Source organism: Perognathus longimembris, chromosome 28 (assembly GCF_023159225.1).
Source record: "Perognathus longimembris pacificus isolate PPM17 chromosome 28, ASM2315922v1, whole genome shotgun sequence".
In the NCBI taxonomy this organism is placed as follows: Eukaryota; Metazoa; Chordata; class Mammalia; order Rodentia; family Heteromyidae; genus Perognathus; species Perognathus longimembris.
Window position 1 is genome coordinate 65671602 of NC_063188.1, and position 22113 is coordinate 65693714.

Genomic DNA, 22113 nt, shown 5'->3' on the forward strand with positions numbered 1-22113 from the left:
AGAAAGATGATGGCCTTGAACTGCAAGTTCCCAGGTGGTGAACTCAGTGAGGGATGTTATCCTGTTAAAAGAGACTTTTGAAAAGATCAGGCAAAAGGCTGACAAGTTCACAGGGCTAGTTAACATGAATGACATAGAGCATACCCTGGGCATAAGCCAGAAAAGTTCCATTTGGAACATAATCCCAATTGTGGTCAATTACAAGGAAGGAGGGATAGCTGAAGGAAGGGTTTAGTGCTGGTGGGCCGGTTTGGAGTATCCAGTCAGAGGCTTAAATAAATAAACAAATAAATATACAACTGGCAGGAAAAGGAAGATGAATAGGTATGGGCATTAGGTGGGTACAACTGTTCCTCCTGCTCTCCCGGATCTGATTAGTTTTGAAAGGGTGAGACAAGGCGATTCCGTTTACTATGTGACATCATTCTCCTCTTACTCCTCTCCATATCCCTGTTTCCTGGACTGGCTGAGTCACAGGAGTCCAGGTGCTTTTTGCTGGGATGGCATGTTTCCATCGGCATTCACGGGGTTTGAACTCAGGGCCTGGGCACTGTCCCTGACTGAGTACTTCTGCTCGAGGCTAGTGTTCTACCACTTGAGCCACGATGCTGCTTTCAGCATTTCTCTTTTTTTCTTGAGCCAAGCTTCCAGCCTGGCTCTTTGCCAGTTAATTGGGTGATGGATTTTAGAGAGATTTTCTGCCCGGGCTGGCTTTGAACTGTGATCCAAGGAGTTTTAGCCATAAAAGCCCTTTTTATATCCAATTAAAGCAACAAGGAAAACAATAGGAATAGAGCCCCATCTGTAACTTGTCGAGAATTGACCAACAACGGCTTGTCAGAGTTCTGTCATAATACTTAGAGAACAGCAGACTGAATGAGATCTATGTGCCATTAATTTAAATCATACCATTTGATCTTACCGGCGGAAGAGAGCACAAATGAATAATAATTAGGAGGGCAAAAGGTCAGGACAGTGTAAAAGTCTCAACTTCAGTGGATCTGGAGTGGCTGTGTCTTCCATCCAAAATTAGCAAGCCAGCAGGAGAGATGGGTTGCATCTAGGTAAGGCGGTAGTAGCATCTCTCGGAATCCTCTGGATAGATTGTCACACCTCCTGCAAGATTCTATACAGACTGTTTAAAGACATTTGAAATCCCCCAGTATTTCCTGGTTGGTTGCTCTGAATACTCTGGCTGCTCAAATTCTTTATCTAGAAATGTATTTTAATCCTTTAAAGGTAGAGGCTTTTACATCTTTGCCTCAGCCTTATTTGCATCCGTACAAACTCTAGAACCAAGGGGGCATCTAGCCTCCTGGCTGCCTTTTTATTTCAGTCCCGGCTACTGCACGACCTTTGAACTCAAATGACAATTTTTCCTTAATGCAAGAATCACAATTACAAAATTAGAAATACTTATCCATTCAGCTTTCCAATAAATTAGTGAGAAATGTTAGCCCATTTTGCCATTTTTTTCTATGTACAGAGAGTTAATGAGAATTTACTTTTATCCCCATTAGTTTAATATATGTACTTTACAATACTTGCCTGATTATATGTAACTTAAAATAGTTAGGAGTCTTACTTATTACATCACAGTATACACATAGAATTCAATATCTGAATCATTAAACTGATATCCAAAACAGTTGTATCAAAAGCATTTTTAACAGTGTTCACGAGAATTGCAAACACAAGAAATCCAGTCTCAGCATCTTTGCTTTTCCAATACATCCAAATTGCAAAAATAGCACAGGAATCAAATCACATCAGATAAATAAACTGTTTAACCATTTGAAAAACTTTTTTAATTCTTAGTATCTCTCAAGGGGCAGTTTTAGAAATTTCAGTCAAATCATTTATTTTTACCACCAGGTTTTCAAAGTTTGCCTGAAAACAAGAGACAAAAGAAAGGCCTCCATTGGCCTGTCTTACCCAGCAGCCTATCTCCATCCTACTCCTCAGAGCTTGATGAACTGTCTTGGTGCCAGCTTGTCCTCTTTCACCATGAGTAGACACCTCCTTATGGCTGTCCCACCACATGGATTCCCTCCAGGGCCTGTGCTACTGCATGGGCTGGCTAAGCTTCACCTTTGCCGGATCACCCCACATTTCTGAGGATAGGCACACAAGCCCATCCTAGATTTTTTCCTGTCCTTTCCTATTGGTATTTGACTGAGAAACCCAAGCAGTTTGGGAACAGACTGTGGAGGCTTCCTGCCACAGTCCATGCAGCCAACACACATGTTGACCTGTATCCTATGAAGCAAAATGTTAATCTTGGGTCAGGAAATTCTGGGTTAATAGTTACATTTGTATAAAATGACTCTGATACCTTGATCTTAAGGAGTTTGTGAGAGCACAGGAGAGAAAAATGGAAAAGCAAAATCTTAGTCTATACCAAAGAATTGTCATGATCAGATGTACACTTGACTTTTAACATAAGGAATAACACACTGGTTTTACATTATTGTACTTATACCACATGCTGTATATTAGAACCTTTTGGAGTTTTTCTTAGACACATTTGCTTGCCCCCCAAACAATCTGTTTGGGTTAAAAACCTGTGGTTTATCCTTGCTGTAACCCCACCTGCAGGCTGCAAGGGAAAGTTTAACACAGAACCTAAGCGAGTTAATGTAGTGGTTAAAGAGGCAAGTAACTTTTAAACCATGATGCTAGATTTTACATATTTTACCCACAAACAGATAAGACAGACAGACACATACATGCAGACAAACGGCTGTGCACAAGCTTTGGGTGATCTTAGAAAAATCTCTGAATTGGCCATGTAAGTTTTCTGGAATTCCAGTGGCAAAATGGTATTATTTTGCCCATAATTTTAGAACCACATGGTCAGTTAAAAAACAAAACTTTTCTAGGAAACAAAGATTTTCACAGATCCAGGCTCACTTTGCAGACTGCAGACAGGGTGCTGGAGTCTCACATCCCCGCCCAGCCTCCAGGAATGCAGCACCTGGGGTGAGGGCAGGAGGAGCCCACCAGCCAAAACCTTTCCTTTGTCCACCAAAAGCTTCCAAATTTAAGTGAATCCCCAAACTTATGAAGCATCAATAACAAAAACCTAAAACCATTTTTTTTCTTTCAAAGCAGATTAGCAAGCAACATCTTACGTAGGCCAGTAAATTAGCAGGCCTCAGAAGCGGGGGGAGGGAGCAGGAGCAAGGGCAAGCCAGCCCAAGAGCAGTGTGTGCCACTGGGCCACAGCCAGCCCAAGCGCTGCCAGGCCCCCACCCACCTGCCTGGCTCAGACACGTGAACCCTGCACCATCTCCATGCCGGTGCCTTGCCAGGCCTCAGAAGCAGGAAGAGGGATGGGCAAGTAAAGGCAGCCAGGCCACCCCTCTGCGCCACTGCTGCCACTTTGTCAGGTCTCCCACCTGGATGGCAGCCTTTTGCACCATGCCAGCCCTAAGCACCTCCGGGGCCCCCCACCAGGCTCAGACACGGGGACCTGCACTGCAGCGACTGCCGCTCTCCGCTCCGTGGCCCGCTCATCTGCCGCGTGTCCCAGGGCCGAGCTTGGCCCGGGAACTGGGGGATGAGGCCAAGGCAGGTCTAAGGGCCCATCGGAATGAGGCTTTGCACCACTCTCCTCCTGAGCAGTGTTAGGGCTGTCCCCCTCCCACACGGCCAGGCTAAAAAGGCCAGCAGCATGTTGTAAAGTCTTCCAGGCTCTTTTGGCCCGAGTGTCCCAAAAGTTCAATCCGGTATTCTGGAGCATGAACCTCATTTAAAAGATGAATTGCTCCACCTACTTTGGCTCTGCCCCATCTTCTCTGCCGATGGGGGGACCACACACCTGGAAAATACGATCCCAGATCCAAGTGATTACCGGTAGCTCAGAATCTACATTTCCCTTGGTCTTTTCACCCCACATTACGGCGCCATATGTGAGACCCTTTCACCCTCGTACATGTTCCGCCCCATCCCTCGGGTGGAACCGGTGGAGTGCGGCCTCACATGCAAGCCTTGGATGTGTGTAGTCACGAAGATGCCCCTCCCCCCCCACGCTTAAATGAGGACACAGGACACACGGGCATTCTCGGGGAAAGATCCTTGGAATTCTGGTTTACTCAGGGAAAAACAGCCATGTTTATAGCAGTAATGGCGACAGGAAGGGGAGGGATTTGGAGTGGCTAACTAGGCACAGCGATAGGCTGATTATGAGCTGTACATCACAGTGACGTCACGAGACTTCCTCTATGCGTGGTCATCACATCCCACAGGACCGCCCCCTGGGTTCCGCCTGGCGCCATTTTGACACACACGTGGCCGAGGCAGAAGGCGGGGCTGGTCAGAGCCAACTTTCTGGTTCCAGAACTGGGGAAAAGGTAGGAGTGGCTAACAGCCACACAGCCCCAGGGTGGGAGAAGAGGCAGGTCTCTCAGGACTGCCCCTTAAAGGTATAGCCGGAGCCCAACAGAGGGGCATCTGGGTTGGTTCCATATTTTAGCAATGACAAATTATGTTTGGGCAGGACTTTTATAAGTGACACTTAGGAAAACTAGAAGATTTTGCAAAGAGGAATGACACTGTATGCTTTAATTTTGAAAAGATTACTCTGCCAAATATACAGGGAAGGAGGCAATAATAGATACAAGCAAAACAACTAAGAGACAATTTCAGGGAAGATATGATTATATCTTAAACTAGGGTGTGCAAGGTGAACCTTAAGGAAAGTGGTCAGACTTACAAAGGGATTGACTGGGGAAATATGGAAGGACTAATACATATTTCTTTTTTTTAACAATTATTACATTCTAAGTGATTCCATTAAGCTTTTGATGCAATAACTGTTCTTATTTTACAGAAAGGAAATATAAAATTCTTAGAACACAGTAGAAGCTATTTAGGAAACCAAACAGTCCCTTAGAGAATTCTTCATCTATCTAGTTTCTATTTTACGTTTTTGTTTTCATATTTTTGCCAGTTACTTGATTTTGAACTCAGGACTTAGGTTACCCTAGGCTAGGTTGCCCCTCCACAACTTGAACCATGCTCCCACCTTGGCATTTTGCTGATTATTTTGGAAATGGAGTCCAGTGAAGTATTCTGCTGAGTATAGTCTCGAAATGTGGTCCTCCAGATCTCTGAGTCCTGGCTATCATGGTTGAACAAGTGTGAGTTCATTATGACATTTTTCTCCATCTCTTTCATCCTCCTACTCCTTTCTTAAGACAGTTTCAACAGGTTTCATTGTTCCATTTCCATACATGCATATGAAGTACTTCAATCACATTCACCTTCTCTGTTGACCCTCCCATGTCCTGATGGTACCCACCGCCCAACATAGTCTGTTTTACTTTCTGTGGTACTTTTTTGTTGGCTTACATCCATGATATGGGGGTGAGGGGATCATTACTACATCTCCACACATGTTTATACTATATTCCAATCAGTTTTACCCCTCTTTGTAACCCCATTTACCATCCCTTTAAGAAATAATATACCCAACAAGTTTCTTTTTCCCATTTTCAGAGTTGCAATTAATCTATTTTAATAATACTCAATCATCTTTATACTCTCCAGGCACACCATTTTCCCATTAGTCCCACCAACCCATAAAATGTTTTCCTCTTCCTTCCCATGCCCCTATTGATCAACTTTCTGTGAGGGATTTTTGCTAGCCTATATTAATTGTACTAAGAGCTTCACCGTGGTAATTCATTATATATCTTGTTTTGATAGCAAAATTCTTAGTTAATGGGCTACACACTCACTCTCAATTGCAAGGCCCCCTCAAATAATTCTCATTCCATGAATTCAGGGTCCCAGACTTCAGGGGCTCATCTATGCTCCTCTCACTACATCCCATTCTTTCCCTATTCATGAAGGCTCAGGAATAAGCTAAACCCAACTCCTTCATGGCATCATTTGAGTGAAATAAAATTGACATCACAGGCCTATTACCATGGAGCTCAGAAACAAAATTTGCATCCTAACCAAGACCAAGGGGATCCAAATAGGAAAAGATGAAGTCAAACTCTCTCTTTACAGATGACATATCCTGTATCTAAAGAACCCCGTAGACCCTACTCTCAAGCTACTTGAGCTGATCCAAAACTTTGTCAAAGTAGCAGGATATAAAATAAACCCTCAAAAAATCAACAGCTTTTCTATATGCCAATGACCCAAAGACCAAGGCCAAAATCAGGAAAGCAACTCCTTTTGCGATAGCCTCAAAAAACATAAAATACCTAGGAATAACCTTAACCAAAGAAGAGAAAGACCTCTATGATGAGAACTTTAGAAAAATGAAAAATGAAATTAAGGCAGAACTAAGGAAATGGAAAAACCTACCATGTTCCAGGATTGGAAGGATTAATGTAGTCAAAATGGCAATATTGCCAAAGACTATCTGCAAATTCAATGCAATACCCATTAATATCCCAACACCATTTTTAATGAAATAGAGGAAGAAATCCAGACATTCATATGGAACAATAAAAGAATAGCACGAATAGCAAAAACAATTCTAAGTAGAAAAAACAGTGCTGGAGGAATTACTCTACCAAACTTCAAGCTGTATTACAAAGCTATAGTAATAAAAACAGCTTGGCATTGGCACCGGAACAGGCCTGAAGACCAATGGAACAGAATTGAAGACCCAGAAATGAACACACAGAACTATGCCTAATTAATCTGTGATAAAGGAGCTATAAAAAAAATAGTCTGGAAGAAGGATAGACTCTTTAACAAATGGTGCTGGCAAGATTGGTTCAACACCTGCAGTAAATTAAAACTAGAACCTTATATAAAACCTTGCACCAAAATCAATTCCAAATGGATCAAAGACCTCAAAATAAAAACAGAGACCCTGAAAACACTACAAGGAGTAGGAGAAATAGTTGGGCTCCTTGACACAGGACGAAACTTCCATAACGAAGGCCCAGAAATACAACAAATCAAAGAAAGGTTGGACAAATGGCACTGCATCAAACTGCAGAGCTTTTGCAGGGCAAAGGACTTAGTTTGCAAGATAAACAGAAAGCTCACAGATTGGGAAAAGATCTTTACCAGCCGTACAACGAACAAAGGCCTCATATCTAAAATATACACAGAACTCAAAAAATTAAATTTCTCTAAAACAAATCCTCAAAGAATAAACAGCCCCCTCAACAAATGGGCTATACCTAAAAAGAAACTTCTCTGAAGAGGATATGAGAATGGCCAAGAGACACATGAAGAAGTGCTCTACATCACTGGCAATAAAACAAATGCAAATCAAAACAACTCTGAGATTCCCCCTCACCTCAGTAAGAATTTCCATTATCAGGAAAACTAACAATAACAAATGCTAGAGGGGATGTGGCCAAAACGGAACCCTACTACATTGTTGGTGGGAATGTAAACTTGTTCAACCACTCTGGAAAGCTGTATGGAGATTCCTCAGAAGGCGAAACTTAGAGCTCCCCTATGACCCAACAGCCCCACTTTTGGGCCTCTACCCAAATATTACAAACAAGAGCACACTAAAGGCACAAGCACAACAATGTTCATCGCAGCACAATTTGTCATAGCTAAAATATGGAACCAACCCAGATGCCCCTCAGTAGACGAATGGATCAGGAAAATGTGATACATATACACAATGGAATTTTATGCCTCTATCAGAAAGAATGACATTGCCCCATTCATAAGGAAATGGAAAGACTTGGGAAAAATTATACTAAGTGAAGTGAGCCAGACCCAAAGAAACATGGACTCTATGGTTTCCCTAATAGGGGATAATTAGCACAGGTTTAGGCTAGTCACAGTAGAGGATCACAAGAGCCTAATAGCTATGCCCTTATGAATGCATAAGTTGATTCTAAGTGAAATGAATTCCATTTTATGGAAACGAGTGTTATATCACTGTTGTTATTATTTTCAACATGCCATGTGAAACCGCAGCTTCTTTTGTTGATGATCCTCTTCTATCCCCTTCCTATGGTTGTCCCTTTGCTATCACTGTGTCTCATCTGAGTACCCTGAATACTGTATATACTGTTGTTAGAGCTAGGGAAGGGAAAGGAAATATCAAAATTGAGAGATAAAGGATAAAAAGACAAACGACTCCAAAAGCAATACTTGCAAAACCCTTTGGTGTAAACCAACTGAACAACTCATGGGGGGGAGAGGGGGAGGGGAGAGAGAGGAGTGAGAAAGGAGGGAGCAAATAGTACAAGAAATGTACCCATGGCCTTACTACATGTGAAACTGTAACCCCTATCTACATCACTTTGACACTTAATAAACAACTATTATTAAAAATAATGAGAAAAAAATGAATTAAGGAGTGAGGCTGACTTCTACTGAGGAGATTGTGACCTGGGGATCATGGGTTCAAAGCTATCTTGGGCAGAAAAGGCCATGAGACTCATGTCCAGTTAACCACCGAAAAGCTGGAACTGGAACTGTGGCTCATGTGGTAGAGTGCAAACCTTCAGCAAAGAAAACTCAGGGACAGCACACAGGCCTTGAATTCAAGCCTCAGGATGGGAACACACACAAAAAAAGTGACCTAAGGCAAAGTTGAGGGTATTGCACTTGAGAGGTAGAGGTTTCTGGTAACCGGGGGCTGTGCTAGCAGAAGATTACAATAGCTCAATAGCTATGTCCATATGAACACATAAGATGGTGCTAAGCAAAATGAACTCCAAGTTATGGAAACAAGTGGTTTATCATTGTTGTTGCTATTTTCAACATACCATTTGGAACTATGCCCCGTTTCTTTTGTCTTTCTTTTCCATGGTTTTACTCCTGACATCACTGTAACTGATTTTAGTACTCTGGATATTGTATATACATGTATTGGAACTAGGGAAAGGAAAGGGAATACCAAAATTGAGAGACAAATGATAAAAAGACAAACCAATGCAACAGCAATACTTGCACAAACTATATGGTATAAACCAACTGTACAACTCATGGGGGGTGGAAATCGGGAGGGGGAAGGATGGCGGGGGGGGGGGGTCGGAAATGAGGGAGGAGGTAACAAATTGTATAAGAAATGTACTCACTGCCTTATATATGAAACTGTAACCCCTATGTGCATCACTTTAACAATAAGGAAATGGAAAAATAGTGAACTTAGGGGTTGTAGCTGCAGGTCAGGCAAGTCAATGGTGTGGCATTTACCTAGCATATTGAATCCATAGTAACTTACAAAAAGTTAAAAAAGGGAAATAAAGAATGACAATATAAAGCAAAAAGTAAATTTAAAAGGTTCGATTAGGAAATCGAAATGGGTTTTTCCCAAGAAGTCTTCAAGTGAATCTTTCTGCTTTGTGTGCCTTCATAAACAAGGGTGGTCTTCCATATTCCCCCAGCATCATTCAAGAAAAATCCCTGCTAAACTCTTGCATTTCAGTTGTCTCTGTTTTCATTTGCTTTCACTTTCTGTTCTGATAGTCTTAAAGCATGTCCAAGTTAGAATTCAAATTATATTTCCTATTATTTTGGAGTTCTTAGTAAAAAGTTCATAATATCCCTATAATCACCTTTATGATTTTTTCAATGACATGCAAAAGGACCTATCTGACAAGAGTCATTTTATTCCTTTCTTGAGTCTTTTGCTTGAGTCTTTTGCTTTGAGAGTGAATAGTTCTTAGAATAAATCAAGGAGATAAAGAAAGTTGAAGGAGAGAAATTATGGGTCAGCTTTCACTTTGAAAAATGTTTGTCAGTCAGAGAAACGCCATCATCATCAACAACACAATCTACAGCCCTGAGTTCAGCTTTAAGGTTGATGGAATGAGTGAATTTTTCTGCTGACATAGAAAGATTTACCAAAAGGTAAGAAAAGCACTTAGATAAGTGTTGATTATTTTATATAATTGTAGAAGATTTGTACTATAATTATACTGTTAGAAAATAGAACCCATAAGTTAAAATTATTCCTGACTCAACTACATAAAATTTCAAAAATTATAACAACTCTTGTAAAACTTTTTTGTGTTTTTAAAGTTTTATGATCTCCATCATATTTTTAAAAATGATCTTCTATGCAGTTGGATATAAAGGCATTAAATGAATATTAGTTTCTCATTATGAATGTTTATGTGCACATTTCTCAATAATATAAGATTTATCTGTGCTGTTAACGCTCCTTCTCAATATCACCTCATTTTTAAGTACCTGTCAGTATTTCATTTAATGGATCCATCATGTTTTATTTAACTAATTTCCTTTTTTTACCGTCAAAGTTGTTTTCAATTTTTATTATTGTACATATTACTAGTATAAGCATAACTTTCCCATACATCTTTGAGTATATCTCTGTTGTTTTTGAAAAGCTTATTAGTGATAACTGAGTCATCCAAATAATCTCTCCAAATCTCCTTAGTGGTTTAGTAGGGTGAGAGAAAGTCATTTGAGGAACACTTATTGCATGCCTAAACAGTGGAAAATAGAGTATGAGATTGGATGAAAGGACTGTGGTGAGTGGAGTGGAAAACTAAGGCATATATGATGTGCATAATTCTTGCAATCAACTAGCTTAGTTTAGAAAACATTGATGTTTCACTTTATGAATATTAATACCCAGTAAACCATTACCTGCTAAATATCTGATAGAGTTGAGGTTTTGCTTTTTTGTGTTTTCATCTTCATATGGTATTATCACGATTACATGTCCAGCTCCTGCTTCAGTGAGGAAATCTGGTCTTTAGGCACAGCTCAAACAGTGTAAGCACTGGAGGTGACAGAGTTAGAGTTAAAAGTGAAGCAAAGTGGTGCTTAACAGGTAGATAGAAGCTGGATGCCAGTGGCTCATGCCTGTAATTCTAGTTCATCAAAAAGTAGATAGATCTGGAGGATGGAGATTCAAGACCAGCCTGGGCACAAAAATCCTTGAGACTTTTTCTCCAATTAGCCAGACAACAGCTAGGCTGGAGGCATGGCTCAAGTAGTAGAGCATTAGCTGTGAGTAAGCAAGCTGAGTGAGAGTATGAGGCCATGACTCCAAGTACTGCTACTGGCACAAAAATATTTTTAAAATTTATTTTTATTGTCAAGATGATGTGCAGAAGGGTTACAGTTAAATAGGTCAAGTGTGAATACATTTCTTTTTGAACAGTGCCATCTCTTCACTTTTCTCTGAGAGTTTTCCCTCCAGATCTCTCTCCCCCACAAGTTGTATAGTTCATTTTCAACATAGTATCTAGTGAGTATCACTGCTGAATTAGTCCACCTTTGTCCCTCGATTCTGTGAATCCCCTTACTAAGGGTCCCCAAAACAGATAAACTTACATATAAGATAAAAATTTCAGAAATTAAAAAAATAAACAGTAACAACACACTAAAGCTACCAGTAAAACCATATTCATCACAGCACAATTTACCATCATTAGAATATGGAACCAACACAGATACCCCTCAGTAGAGGAATGGATCAAGAAAATGTGGTACATATACACAATGGAATTTTATGCTTCCATAAGAAAGAATGACATTGACCCATTTGTAAGGAAATGGAAATACTTGGAAAAATCACACTAAGTAAAGTGAGAGAGACCCAAAGAAACATAGACTCTATGGTTTCCCTCATTGGTAATAATTACTATTTGTCTAGGATAGTCCTAGCAGAAGATCATAATAGCTACATTCATATGAATACAAGATGATGCCAAGTGAACCAAGTTATGGAAAAGTGGTTTATCATTGTTGTTGTTATCTCCAATGTACTATGTGGAAATTATGCCTTTTTCTTTTGTTGTTCTTCCCTGTGGTTTTACCCCTGATGTCATTGTAACTGATTTTGGTACCCTGGTCTATATGTTTATGAGAACTAGGGAAGGGAAGGGGAACATCAAGATGGAGAGACAAAGGGTAAAAGGTGAACCAATCCAACAGCAATACTTACAAGACAATATGATGGAAACCAACTGTATAACTGGGGGGAGGGGAGTGGGGAAGATGGAAGGTGGGAGAAAATGAGGGAGGAGGTAACAAGTTTGGTAAGAAATGTACTCACTGTCTCATGTATGAAACTGTAACCCCTCTGTATGTCACTTTGACAACAAATAAATTTAAAAAAAAACAGTAACAAAAGAGAAAAAGCAAAACAAAACACAAAAAGTAAAAATGAAAAACCATCTTGTTTCCATTTCTTGGATTTCATTTTGATGAACATCATTTTATATGATCATATGCACATTGCTATTGGCAGGGCAAATCAAGTAGTCAAGGGGAAGTTAACCATATAACCTCAAGGAAATAATGGTACCAGGTTGAGATGGGAACTAACCTTAAATAGACAGGATCCTGTCTTGTTATATGAAACTGAAGATTCTATGCAAGCCAGTAAGATGATACCTACTCAGGAAACATGGTGGAAACAAGAAATTAAGAAAAGGAGTTCAAGTTTCAGATAAGAGCATATGGTATGACTCTTCTTATGGGACTGGGTCTTATCCTTTATGCACCAGATTGTGTGTAAAGATAAAAGACTGAGTTCCTGTCTCTAGGAGTCACACTTGACCATGTGGCAGGGACTCAGTTTTATCAAGAAAGCTCTTGGAAGTCTTCACTCAGGTCCTGAGACCCTTACATAATAAGTCATGAACTTGTGGTCATGGTTCTGTTTTATGAACAACCTTCTCCTTGTCTCAGTCTCTCTCTCTCTCTCTCTCTCTCTCTCTCTCTCTCTCTCTCTCTCTCTCTTTCTCTCTCTGTCTTTTCCTCCCTCTTTTCCTCCATTCCTCCCTCCATACCTCTTCCCTTCCCCCTTTTAACAGGGTCCTTTTATAAAGTCTAGCCTTGAACTTAGGATCTTTCTGCTTTCTTCTTCTGAGTACTTAAATCGCAGAGGTACAACCATACCTGGTCCATGGAGAACTCCATTAAGTACACATTTAACACAGGTCTCTAATTTATACACTTTAATGAAGTCTACATAAACTGTGAAAGATAATTTACCCTTGGGGGGGAGAAAATTTCAAGTTTTCTATGACCATCTCCTGTCTACATCTCTGTTGTCTTTTTTTTCACCACTTGTATCCTTATAATACACTTGAGCAGGGTTGATGCTCTAACTCCATTTTACTTCTGATATTTTCTATTAGTTTATTCTGAAGCAATTGTGTTCCTCCAGTCATTGTCCCCAGCTACTTGCTTAGATAAATTCTTACATGCCTCCCAAGACTGGATTGAAATCATCTCTGAGATCCTTCCCTGGTTTTACTATTTTAATGATTTAGAGATTTCTCCTCTATGTATTCAGGATACCCTCTGCACAATAATATCCCTGTGAGTTTAGAATGTTGTAGTGTACTTTTAAAATTTATCTGTTGCCACACATCTGTCCAAGAAGCTAATTTCTTTTTTTTCTTTCATTTGTTTCCTCTGCTGGTCCTCTGGCTTGAACTCAAGGTCTGGGCACTGTCCCTGAGCCTCTTTGTGCTTAAGGCTTGGGCTCTACCACTTGAACCACAGTGTTGCTTTTTCTGGGTAGTTTATTGGAGATAAGAATAAGAGTCTCATGGACTTTTCTGCCTGGACTGGCTTTAAAGCATGATCCTCAGATTTCAGACTCTTGAGTAGCTATACTTGTGAGCCATTGGCACCTTGCTGAAGTGAATTTCTTGAGATCAGAAATAGTTTGTTTCAACCTGATCAAATGTTCAAGAACTGTGCATTAGCTGTTGTGCAGAGTTTCTTAGAGGTGTATTTCACCACTAAAAGCCAGAAATCTCATCTCTAAACCTCTACTTTCCTGTAAGTTCCAGGTTTCACTGTTGACAGAAGTAGTCAGGGAAACTCTGGGAATCTAAGTCTGGTAAATAGCTCTGATGTTGTGGAACCAACCCAGATGCCCCTCAGTAGATGAGTGGATCAGGAAAATGTGGTACATAGGCACAATGGAATTCTATGATTCTAACAGAAAGAATGGCATTGCCCCGTTCTAAAGGAAATGGAAGGACTTGGAAAAAATCATACTAAATGAAGTGAACCAGACCCAAAGAAACGTGAACTCTATGGTTTCCCTCATAAGGAACAATTAGTACATGTTTAAATTAGTCATAGCAGAAGATCACAATAGCCCAATAGCTATGCCCATATGAACACATAAGATGATGCTAAGCAAAATGAACTCCAAGTTATGGAAATAAGTGGTTTATCATTGTTGGAATTATTTTCAACATGTCATGTGAAACCATACCCTCTTTTGTTTTCTCTCGTGTTTTTACCCCTGCTATCACTGTATCTGTTCTTAATATCCTGGATACTGTATATATGTGTACTGGAACTAGGGAAGGGAAAGGGAATACCAAAATTGGTAGACAAATGATAAAAAGACAAACCATTCAAAAGCAATACTTACATAACCATTTGGTGTAAACCAACTGTACAACTCATGAGGGGGAGAGGAAATTAGGAAGGGGGGAGATGGGTGAAAAATGAGGGATGAGGCAGTGTACCCACTGCCTTACATATGAAACTGTAACCCCTCTGTACCTCAATTTACAATAAAAAAAAAGAAAGTGCAATTGAAGAAAATTACAGACCAACAGATATTTATAAATTTAAACACAAAATTTCTCAACCAAACATTAGAAAATAGAATGAATGATATATAAGAAAAAAATGGTGTTTGTTCCAGTTATGACAAGTTAGTTCATTACTTACGGGCTTTCATTTCCAATCAAAGACACTTTTGCACCATATCTTCTCAAATTGACTTGACCAGGCTTTCATTTAAAACAAAAAGGCTTGGTAGAACTCAGCACTCAGAATATGGAGGCCAGAAAAGTCACAAATTGAGAGTTGAGCAGTCTGGGCTCCATAGTGAGATCTCATCTAAAGAAAAATAAGAGGGAGGCCGTTCTCATGGGTCCTCACACGCTATGGGTGCATTGCCCTGGTTTGGGTTGAAGAAGCCATGGATTCTTTGGATCAAGTTGTAAAACCCAAAACAAAAAGGGCCAAGCGATTCTTTGAGAAGAGAGAACCAAAGCTGAGTGAAAATATTAAAAATACCATGCTGATTAAAGAGGGAAATGCTAATGCCATAGTGACACAAATTCTCAAAGATATGTATGCACTGAAAAAACCATATGGCATTCTATGTAAAAAGAAAAATATTACAAGACCATTTGAGAATCAAACATCACTGGAATTTTTTTCAAAGAAGTCAGATTGTTCTCTATTCATGTTTGGCTCCCATAATAAGAAGTGGCCAAATAATTTAGTAATAGGCCGTATGTATGACTACCATGTGCTGGATATGATTGAATTAGGTGTTGAGAAGTTTGTGTCACTAAAGGATATTAAGAACAGTAAATGTCCTGAGGAAACAAAACCCTTGTTGGTGTTTGCTGGTGATGATTTTGGTGTAACAGAAGACTATCAAAGACTGAAAAAATCTTCTTATTGATTTTTTCAGAGGCCCCACAGTATCCCCACAGTATCAAATATCTGCCTGGCTGGATTGGAGAATGTTCTGCACTTCACTGCACTGAATGGGAAGGTTTACTTCTGAAGTTATAATCTGTTGTTGAAGAAATCCGGCTGCACAATACCACGGATTGAATTGGAGGGGATGGGGCTATCACTGGATCTGGTTCTGAGGAGGACACACCTGGCCTCAGATGATCTTTGTAAACTCTCTATGAAAATCCCCAAAGCTCTCAAGCCAAAGAAGAGAAAAAAATATCTCTCAAGATACTTTCGATACAACTTATGGAAAGATTCACATGCAGAAACAGGACCTAGGCTAACTGCAAACCAGGAAAATGAAGGGATTGAAGAAGCGACCTGCAGAAAAGATAACAGAAGACCAGGAGATAAACCCCAAGAGAATTTTAAAAAAATTAATAGAACTTAGCCAAAAGTCCAGTCTTATTGTAGTGTATTTACTTAAGAGATCTGTCATGCTCAGTCCATTCCGTTTCTTAAGTGGTTGTTTTCTTTTTTTGTCTGTTGTGGGGCTTGAACTCTGGGTCTGGGTGTTGTCCCTGAGTTCTCCAGCTTAAGCACTCTACCACTGGAGCCACAGCGCCACTTCCAGTTTTCTGGTGGTTAATTGGAGGAGTCTCACAGACTTTCTTGCCCAGGCTGGCTTTGAACCTTGATCCTCAGATCTCAGCCTCTTGAGTAGCTAGGATTACAGTCATGAGCCACCAGTGCCCAGCTTGATTTTTATATATTTTTAACATAATTTGCACATATTTTGAGCTACTTTTATAATTTCTTTTTAAAATCATTAAATTCATTAAGTACAAGCGATTACAGTTATGAGTAGAGTGCATCTTGATCACCCCTTCCACTATGTGCTTCATATTTGAATATGAATAGTAATATAATAATACTTTGCTTAAAGTAAGCCTTGTCTTTGTGCTGTTAGATTTGGTTATGCTATTTTCTGTCTGATGTGGTATCTTCATTCTCCCAAGACTCTTCTCATTGGGTGGGTGGGTGAGTTAGTGTGTGCGTGAATGAGGGAGTAAGGTGGAACTGAGGCAGAATTATCACAAGTTCCAGACTAGCTTGTGACATCCTGCCAAAAACAAAACAGAAAAACAATAAATGGGCTTTGTTTTGTGGTTATGTGAGCAAAAAGAAAAATAAGAGGGAATTCAGAATTTGTTGACAAGTTGTCTGACCCTGAAACTATAAAAATTCAACTTTCTTGCTGCCATTTTGACCTCTCATTAAAACTTTTGGCTCCTGCAAATAAATAAATAGATATTGGTTGAATAAATACGCATCTGTTAGTGTTTTCATTTGCAAGCATCAAAATCTGCTTCTGGTTTCCTTAAGCAAAGTAGTAATTACTGAAAAAAAACTTTTGAAAGTAATGTAGGAACTTCAGAGGCTTGATCTGACTTTGGAATAGGTAGGCACCAAGGGAACACTCTAGAAAGTCAAGAAGCTGGCACCACAGTAAAATCTTCATCATTCAATAAAGTTGGATTTGAGAATGCTGCCACTGTTGCTGTTAATAAGATTATAAATGATGATCAATAATTTTCCCCATTCTTGTGTCTCATGTTAAATATGAAAAAGCCTAGAGAGAGCATCTGGTTGATAGAGCTGGAATTAACATCCCACACCCTGGCTATATAGGGGGAGAAAAAAGGAAAACTTGTGGGGCCTTGAAACAATCCTCTCAAGCCGCTCTGGTGTTTACTTTAATATTAAGTTCACTGAGACATAGAATATCAAAGTAGTTGGTTCAGTATTATTCTCACTGTGTCTGTGTAGGTGCTTTTGAATAATGTTACTGTGTGACTCAGTATGTGAAGTAAAGATTGTTCTCCCAAATTTGAGTAGATCTCATCAAACCCACTGGAAGCCTAGCTAAAACAAAAAGAGAAGGAACAATGTCCTCCTTGTAGTTGTTCATCAGCTGGGATGTCTGTCTTCCCTTTTAGTAGGACTACAATTTACATAGTTGATTTTCCTGGTTCTCATGTCTCCAAATTCATAATGGGTTTGTTTCATTATCAGCTTTCCTAGTTGGTCAGTTTTCAGATAACAGATCATGGGATTTTTATGCTCAGTCACATGAGCCAAATCCTTACAGAAATTCTATTCTGTCTTCGTCTTTGGCTCTCTGTCCGTGTGTGTGTGTGTGTGTGTGTGTGTGTGTGTGTGTGTGTGTGTGTGTGTGTGTGTGTGTGTGCCCTGCCTTCCTCAGAGCAATATTAGAATTCTAATATGAGAACTGTGTTGCTGAATAAGAATCAGAAGCAGACACTCAATGATCTACACAGGCATACATCAAGGGCAGAACTGTTCTAATGAGAACATAGGATCCCTCAGCAAAAGATAATATCCATGAAAACAAAATGCTATAAGCCTCTGAATGTCTTGCCTATATCCACTGATCTAGGTTGTAAATAAAATGTTCTGCCAAGTGCTGGTGGCTCACGCCTGTAATCTTAGCTACTCAGGAGGCTGAGATCTGAGGATCACATTTTGAAGCCAGCCTGGGCAGAAAAGTGCCCAAATGACACTTATCTATAATTTACCACACAAAAATAGGAAGTGGCATTGTGGCTCAAGTGGTAGAGCACTACATACATTTTATACATGATTGAGGCTCTGTACATATTTATTTATGTATATATTTTTCTTTTAGGTCTATCTTCAACATATGAGAGAAAAAATTCAAACTTTGTCCTTCTGAATCTGGCTTATTTCACTCAATATGATAATCTCACTATATCCATGTAACAGCAAATGATTAAACTTCATTTTATTTATGGAAGGTAATACTCCATGATCTACATATACCACAAATTCTTGATTCATTACTTGCAGGACATCTAGGCTGTTTTTTTAGCTTGAGTATTGCAAATAGTGAGGCAACAAAAATGGGTGTGCAAGGGCCTCTATTATATCCTGACTTGAGTTCTCTTGGAAATATGCCTAAGGGTGGATCATATGGAAATTCTGTTTTTGTCTTTTCTGAGGATCTTCCATGAATATTTTCATAGTGGTTACATTAGCTTACATTCCCACCAGCAGTATATAAAGATTTCCTTTTCTCCACAACCTTAATAGCACTTGTTTTTGTTTCTGTTCTTGAGGATGGCCATTCTGACTAGAATGAAATGGAGCCATAGTAATTTGCATTTCCTTTATGACCAATGTTGAGCATTTCATCATGTATTTATTGGCCATTTGTATTTCTTTTGATATTGTCTGTTCCATGCATCTTTTTTTAGTGACTGATAGTTGATTCTTTGGAAGTTTATTTTCTGAATTCTGTGTGTTCTGGTTATTAATCCCTTGTCCAATATATGTCTGGTGAAGATTCTCTCCCATTTTGCAGGCTGTGCTCACAGTTACCTGGCTAAGAAGCTTTTCAGCTGGATGCAACATTTTTGTTTATTGGTCATGAGGCTTGAATGCAGGGCATGGGATGCTGGTCCTGTGCTCTGAGGTCTTTTGCTCAAAGCTAGTGTTCTACCACTTTGAACCACATTGCCACTTCTGGTTTTCTAGTAGTTACTTGGAAATAAGAATCACATGAACTTTCCTGCCCTGGCCAGCTTTGAACCTCAATCCTCAGATCTCAGCCTCCTCATTACAGGCATGAGCCACCAGTGCCTGGCTTTATGCAATCTTATTTGTCTCTCTGTAATCTTATTTTTTGAGCTATTGAATGTCTATTCAAGAAGTTATTGATTACACCTGTAAGTTCTGTTGTTTCCCCACTTCTTCCCTATAGTTGTTTCAAAGTGCAATAAGATCTCTAATCCACTTTGAAATTGTATTAGTACAGGAATCAGTGTATCAAGATGGGATAACTCACTGAAAATTGAATAATAGAGGGAAGGAGAAAAGGAAAAAGAGTAATTAAGAGGGTTAATCAGATTGATGTAATAGTCGCAGATGGAAAGCCAAAGTGAAACATCTTTACATAATTAACATATACCTATAAAAAGAATGACAGAAATATAGTCGGCCCTAGGGAGAGGTACCAGTGGGAAGGGAATGGTGAAGCTAGAGGGTGAAAGAGGGCAACTATGGTCAAAGCATGAAAATAAAACAGTGAAAGTTGCAAAATTGTTTAAGAATGAAGAAGAGGATGGGGGAAGATTGATGGAGGAATTGAATTCACTAGTTGGGGCTCATTATAAACAAATATAGATAAGTCAAAAATAAACCCCCTTGTTCAACTGTTACTGTTGAATGGACCAATGCATTTATATACCAATAAAACATAATTACCAAATAAAAGCCATTTGTGCCTGAACAGAATTCAACTGGACTTCCTGGAAAACCTTGTACCAATAAAATACACTAATTTAGGAACAATCCTTCTCAACAAATTAAGTGGGCATTTGAACACATATATCCTGTGCATATTCCAGTAGCCTACAAGGCAATAAATCATCCTGTCAGTTACTCAGTAACATTCACATCTTGCTCACTTAATACCTAGTTGCTCAAGTAGTTTTAAAACAAATTACATTCATCTGAAAAAATTAAAATCCCCTAGTGCACACAATATCTCAACTGATCATGTTCTAGTCAAATTTTCCCTGAGTAATTCAAGCTTCCTCTGATTTGATTCACGGTCATTTCATGTATTTATTACTTACAGTTTGTTTATAGCATATTGTCTTGAAAGTATTGCTGTTGCACTGGTTTGCGTTTTACCGTTTGTCTCTCCATTTTGATGTTCCCCTTCTCTTCCTTAATTCAGTTAAATGTATATAAAATACCCAAAGGACCAAAATCAAATATAGTAACAACAGGGGATAAACCACAGGTAAGAAAAATGAAAGAAAATATGTTTTTTATACTTAAGAAAAACCCTTGACTGCGTTTTTGGGGTATTCAATAATATTTAATCAATTAATATTTAAAGTGATGTGCACCATGTGATTTAGTCTGCAAATATCTCCAGACTTACCACAGATTTCTGCTTTTCAATGGCTTTTCAGGTTGTACATATTACGGTTATGTCATGTTTCATTATATAACTGGTATAGGAACAGTCTTTCAAGGCTAAATTCAGAGTCCCTCACAGTCCGTGGTGTTTCTCCCTTTCCCAGGAAGCCTTTGCCGCAGGGGAGGTCTCGGCTCGGTCTACGCCGCCGGAAATGGCCCATGTGCTCTGTAACAGAGCCAGACTGGTTTCCTATCTCCCAGCCTTTTGTTCTCTAGTTAGAAGAGTTGTTAATCCCAAAGCCTTTTCAACTGCAGGATCTTCAGGTTCTGATGAATCTCACGTAGCCACTTCGCCTCCAGATATATGCTCTAGAACAGTATGGCCTGATGAAACTATGGGACCATTTGGACCTCAGGATCAAAGATTCCAGCTTCCAGGAAACATAGGTTTCGATTGCCACCTCAATGGGGCTGCTTTACAGAAGAAAAGCCAGGTTCATAAAACTTTGCCCGATGTTCTAGCAGAACCATTATCCACTGAAAGACATGAGTTTGTGATGGCACAATATGTGAATGAATTTCAGGGTAATGATACACCTCTTGAACAAGAAATTAACAGTGCAGAAACTTATTTTGAAAGTGCCAGAGTTGAGTGTGCAATCCAAACATGTCCAGAATTTCTGCTAAGAGATTTTGAATCACTCTTTCCAGAAGTGGCCAATAGCAAACTAATGATTCTAACTGTAACTCAGAAAACTAAGAATGATATGGGGCTGGGGATATAGCCTAGTGGCAAGAGTGCCTGCCTCGGATACACGAGGCCCTAGGTTCGATTCCCCAGCACCACATATACAGAAAACGGCCAGAAGCGGCGCTGTGGCTCAAGTGGCAGAGTGCTAGCCTTGAGCGGGAAGCCAGGGACAGTGCTCAGGCCCTGAGTCCAAGGCCCAGGACTGGCAAAAAAAAAAAAAAAAAAAAAAAAGAATGATATGACTGTTTGGAGTGAAGAGGTAGAAGTTGAAAGAGAAATGCTGCTAGAAAAGTTCATTAATGGTGCTAAAGAAATTTGCTATGCTCTTCGAGCTGAAGGCTATTGGGCTGACTTTATTGATCCATCATCTGGTTTGGCGTTTTTTGGACCATATACAAACAATACTGTTTTTGAAATGGATGAACGCTACCGACATTTAGGATTCTCTGTTGATGATCTTGGCTGCTGTAAAGTGATCCATCATAGCCTCTGGGGAACGTACGTGGTTGTAGGAAGTATCTTCACTAATGCAACACCAGATAGCAATATTATGAAGAAATTAAGTGGAAACTAGCAGTAATGTCATCTTATTTGCAGTACTGTTTGTTTGCAATGAATTGAGCTATATAAACAGTGTTAGACTTCAACGTTTCAAATATACTTATTTTTAGGTACTTATTTCAATGTTTAAGGATTTACAACATTTGCAAGTGACTTGAGATTTTCTCAAGTGTTAATGATTCATATCATTGAATACATGTTAAATATATCCACATTCTGAAGGCTAAATTCAACTGCTGAATTGTTTGTGTATCCTCTAACCAATTAAGGGACATGGATCAAAAAGTTATTTTGACCATTCAAAATCTTTTCCAATACAATTATGTTAAAGAAAGCCATTACAATGAAATAAAAAAACTATCCAAAATGATTATTGAAAAATATAGCATTGGGTGCAAGTTTTTTTTTCTTTTCTCATTGCAATTCCCATCACTATATCTACAACA

At 39.4% G+C, this 22113-nt stretch overlaps 1 protein-coding gene and 1 pseudogene across 1 annotated transcript; both read left to right on the top strand.

Annotated features, from left to right (window-relative positions):
- Window positions 1-14832: 14832 nt before the first annotated feature.
- Window positions 14833-16003, top strand: LOC125343876 (annotated as a pseudogene).
- Window positions 16004-20488: 4485 nt separating this feature from the next.
- On the top strand, window positions 20489-21713 carry LOC125343553 (cobalamin trafficking protein CblD-like). Its single transcript, XM_048336034.1, has 2 exons — window positions 20489-21112; window positions 21335-21713. Exons 1-2 carry the CDS (start codon window positions 20568-20570, stop codon window positions 21678-21680), a joined length of 891 nt encoding a protein of 296 aa, XP_048191991.1. The 5' UTR covers window positions 20489-20567; the 3' UTR covers window positions 21681-21713.
- Window positions 21714-22113: the final 400 nt, after the last annotated feature.

Coding starts and splice junctions, on each gene's coding strand:
- LOC125343553 (XM_048336034.1), top strand. CDS start 20,568: ATGGCCCATGTGCTCTGTAACAGAGCCAGACTGGTTTCCTATCTCCCA. Junction 21,113..21,334: donor CTAACTGTAACTCAGAAAAC/TAAGAATGATAT, acceptor AAAAAAAAAAAA/AAAGAATGATATGACTGTTT.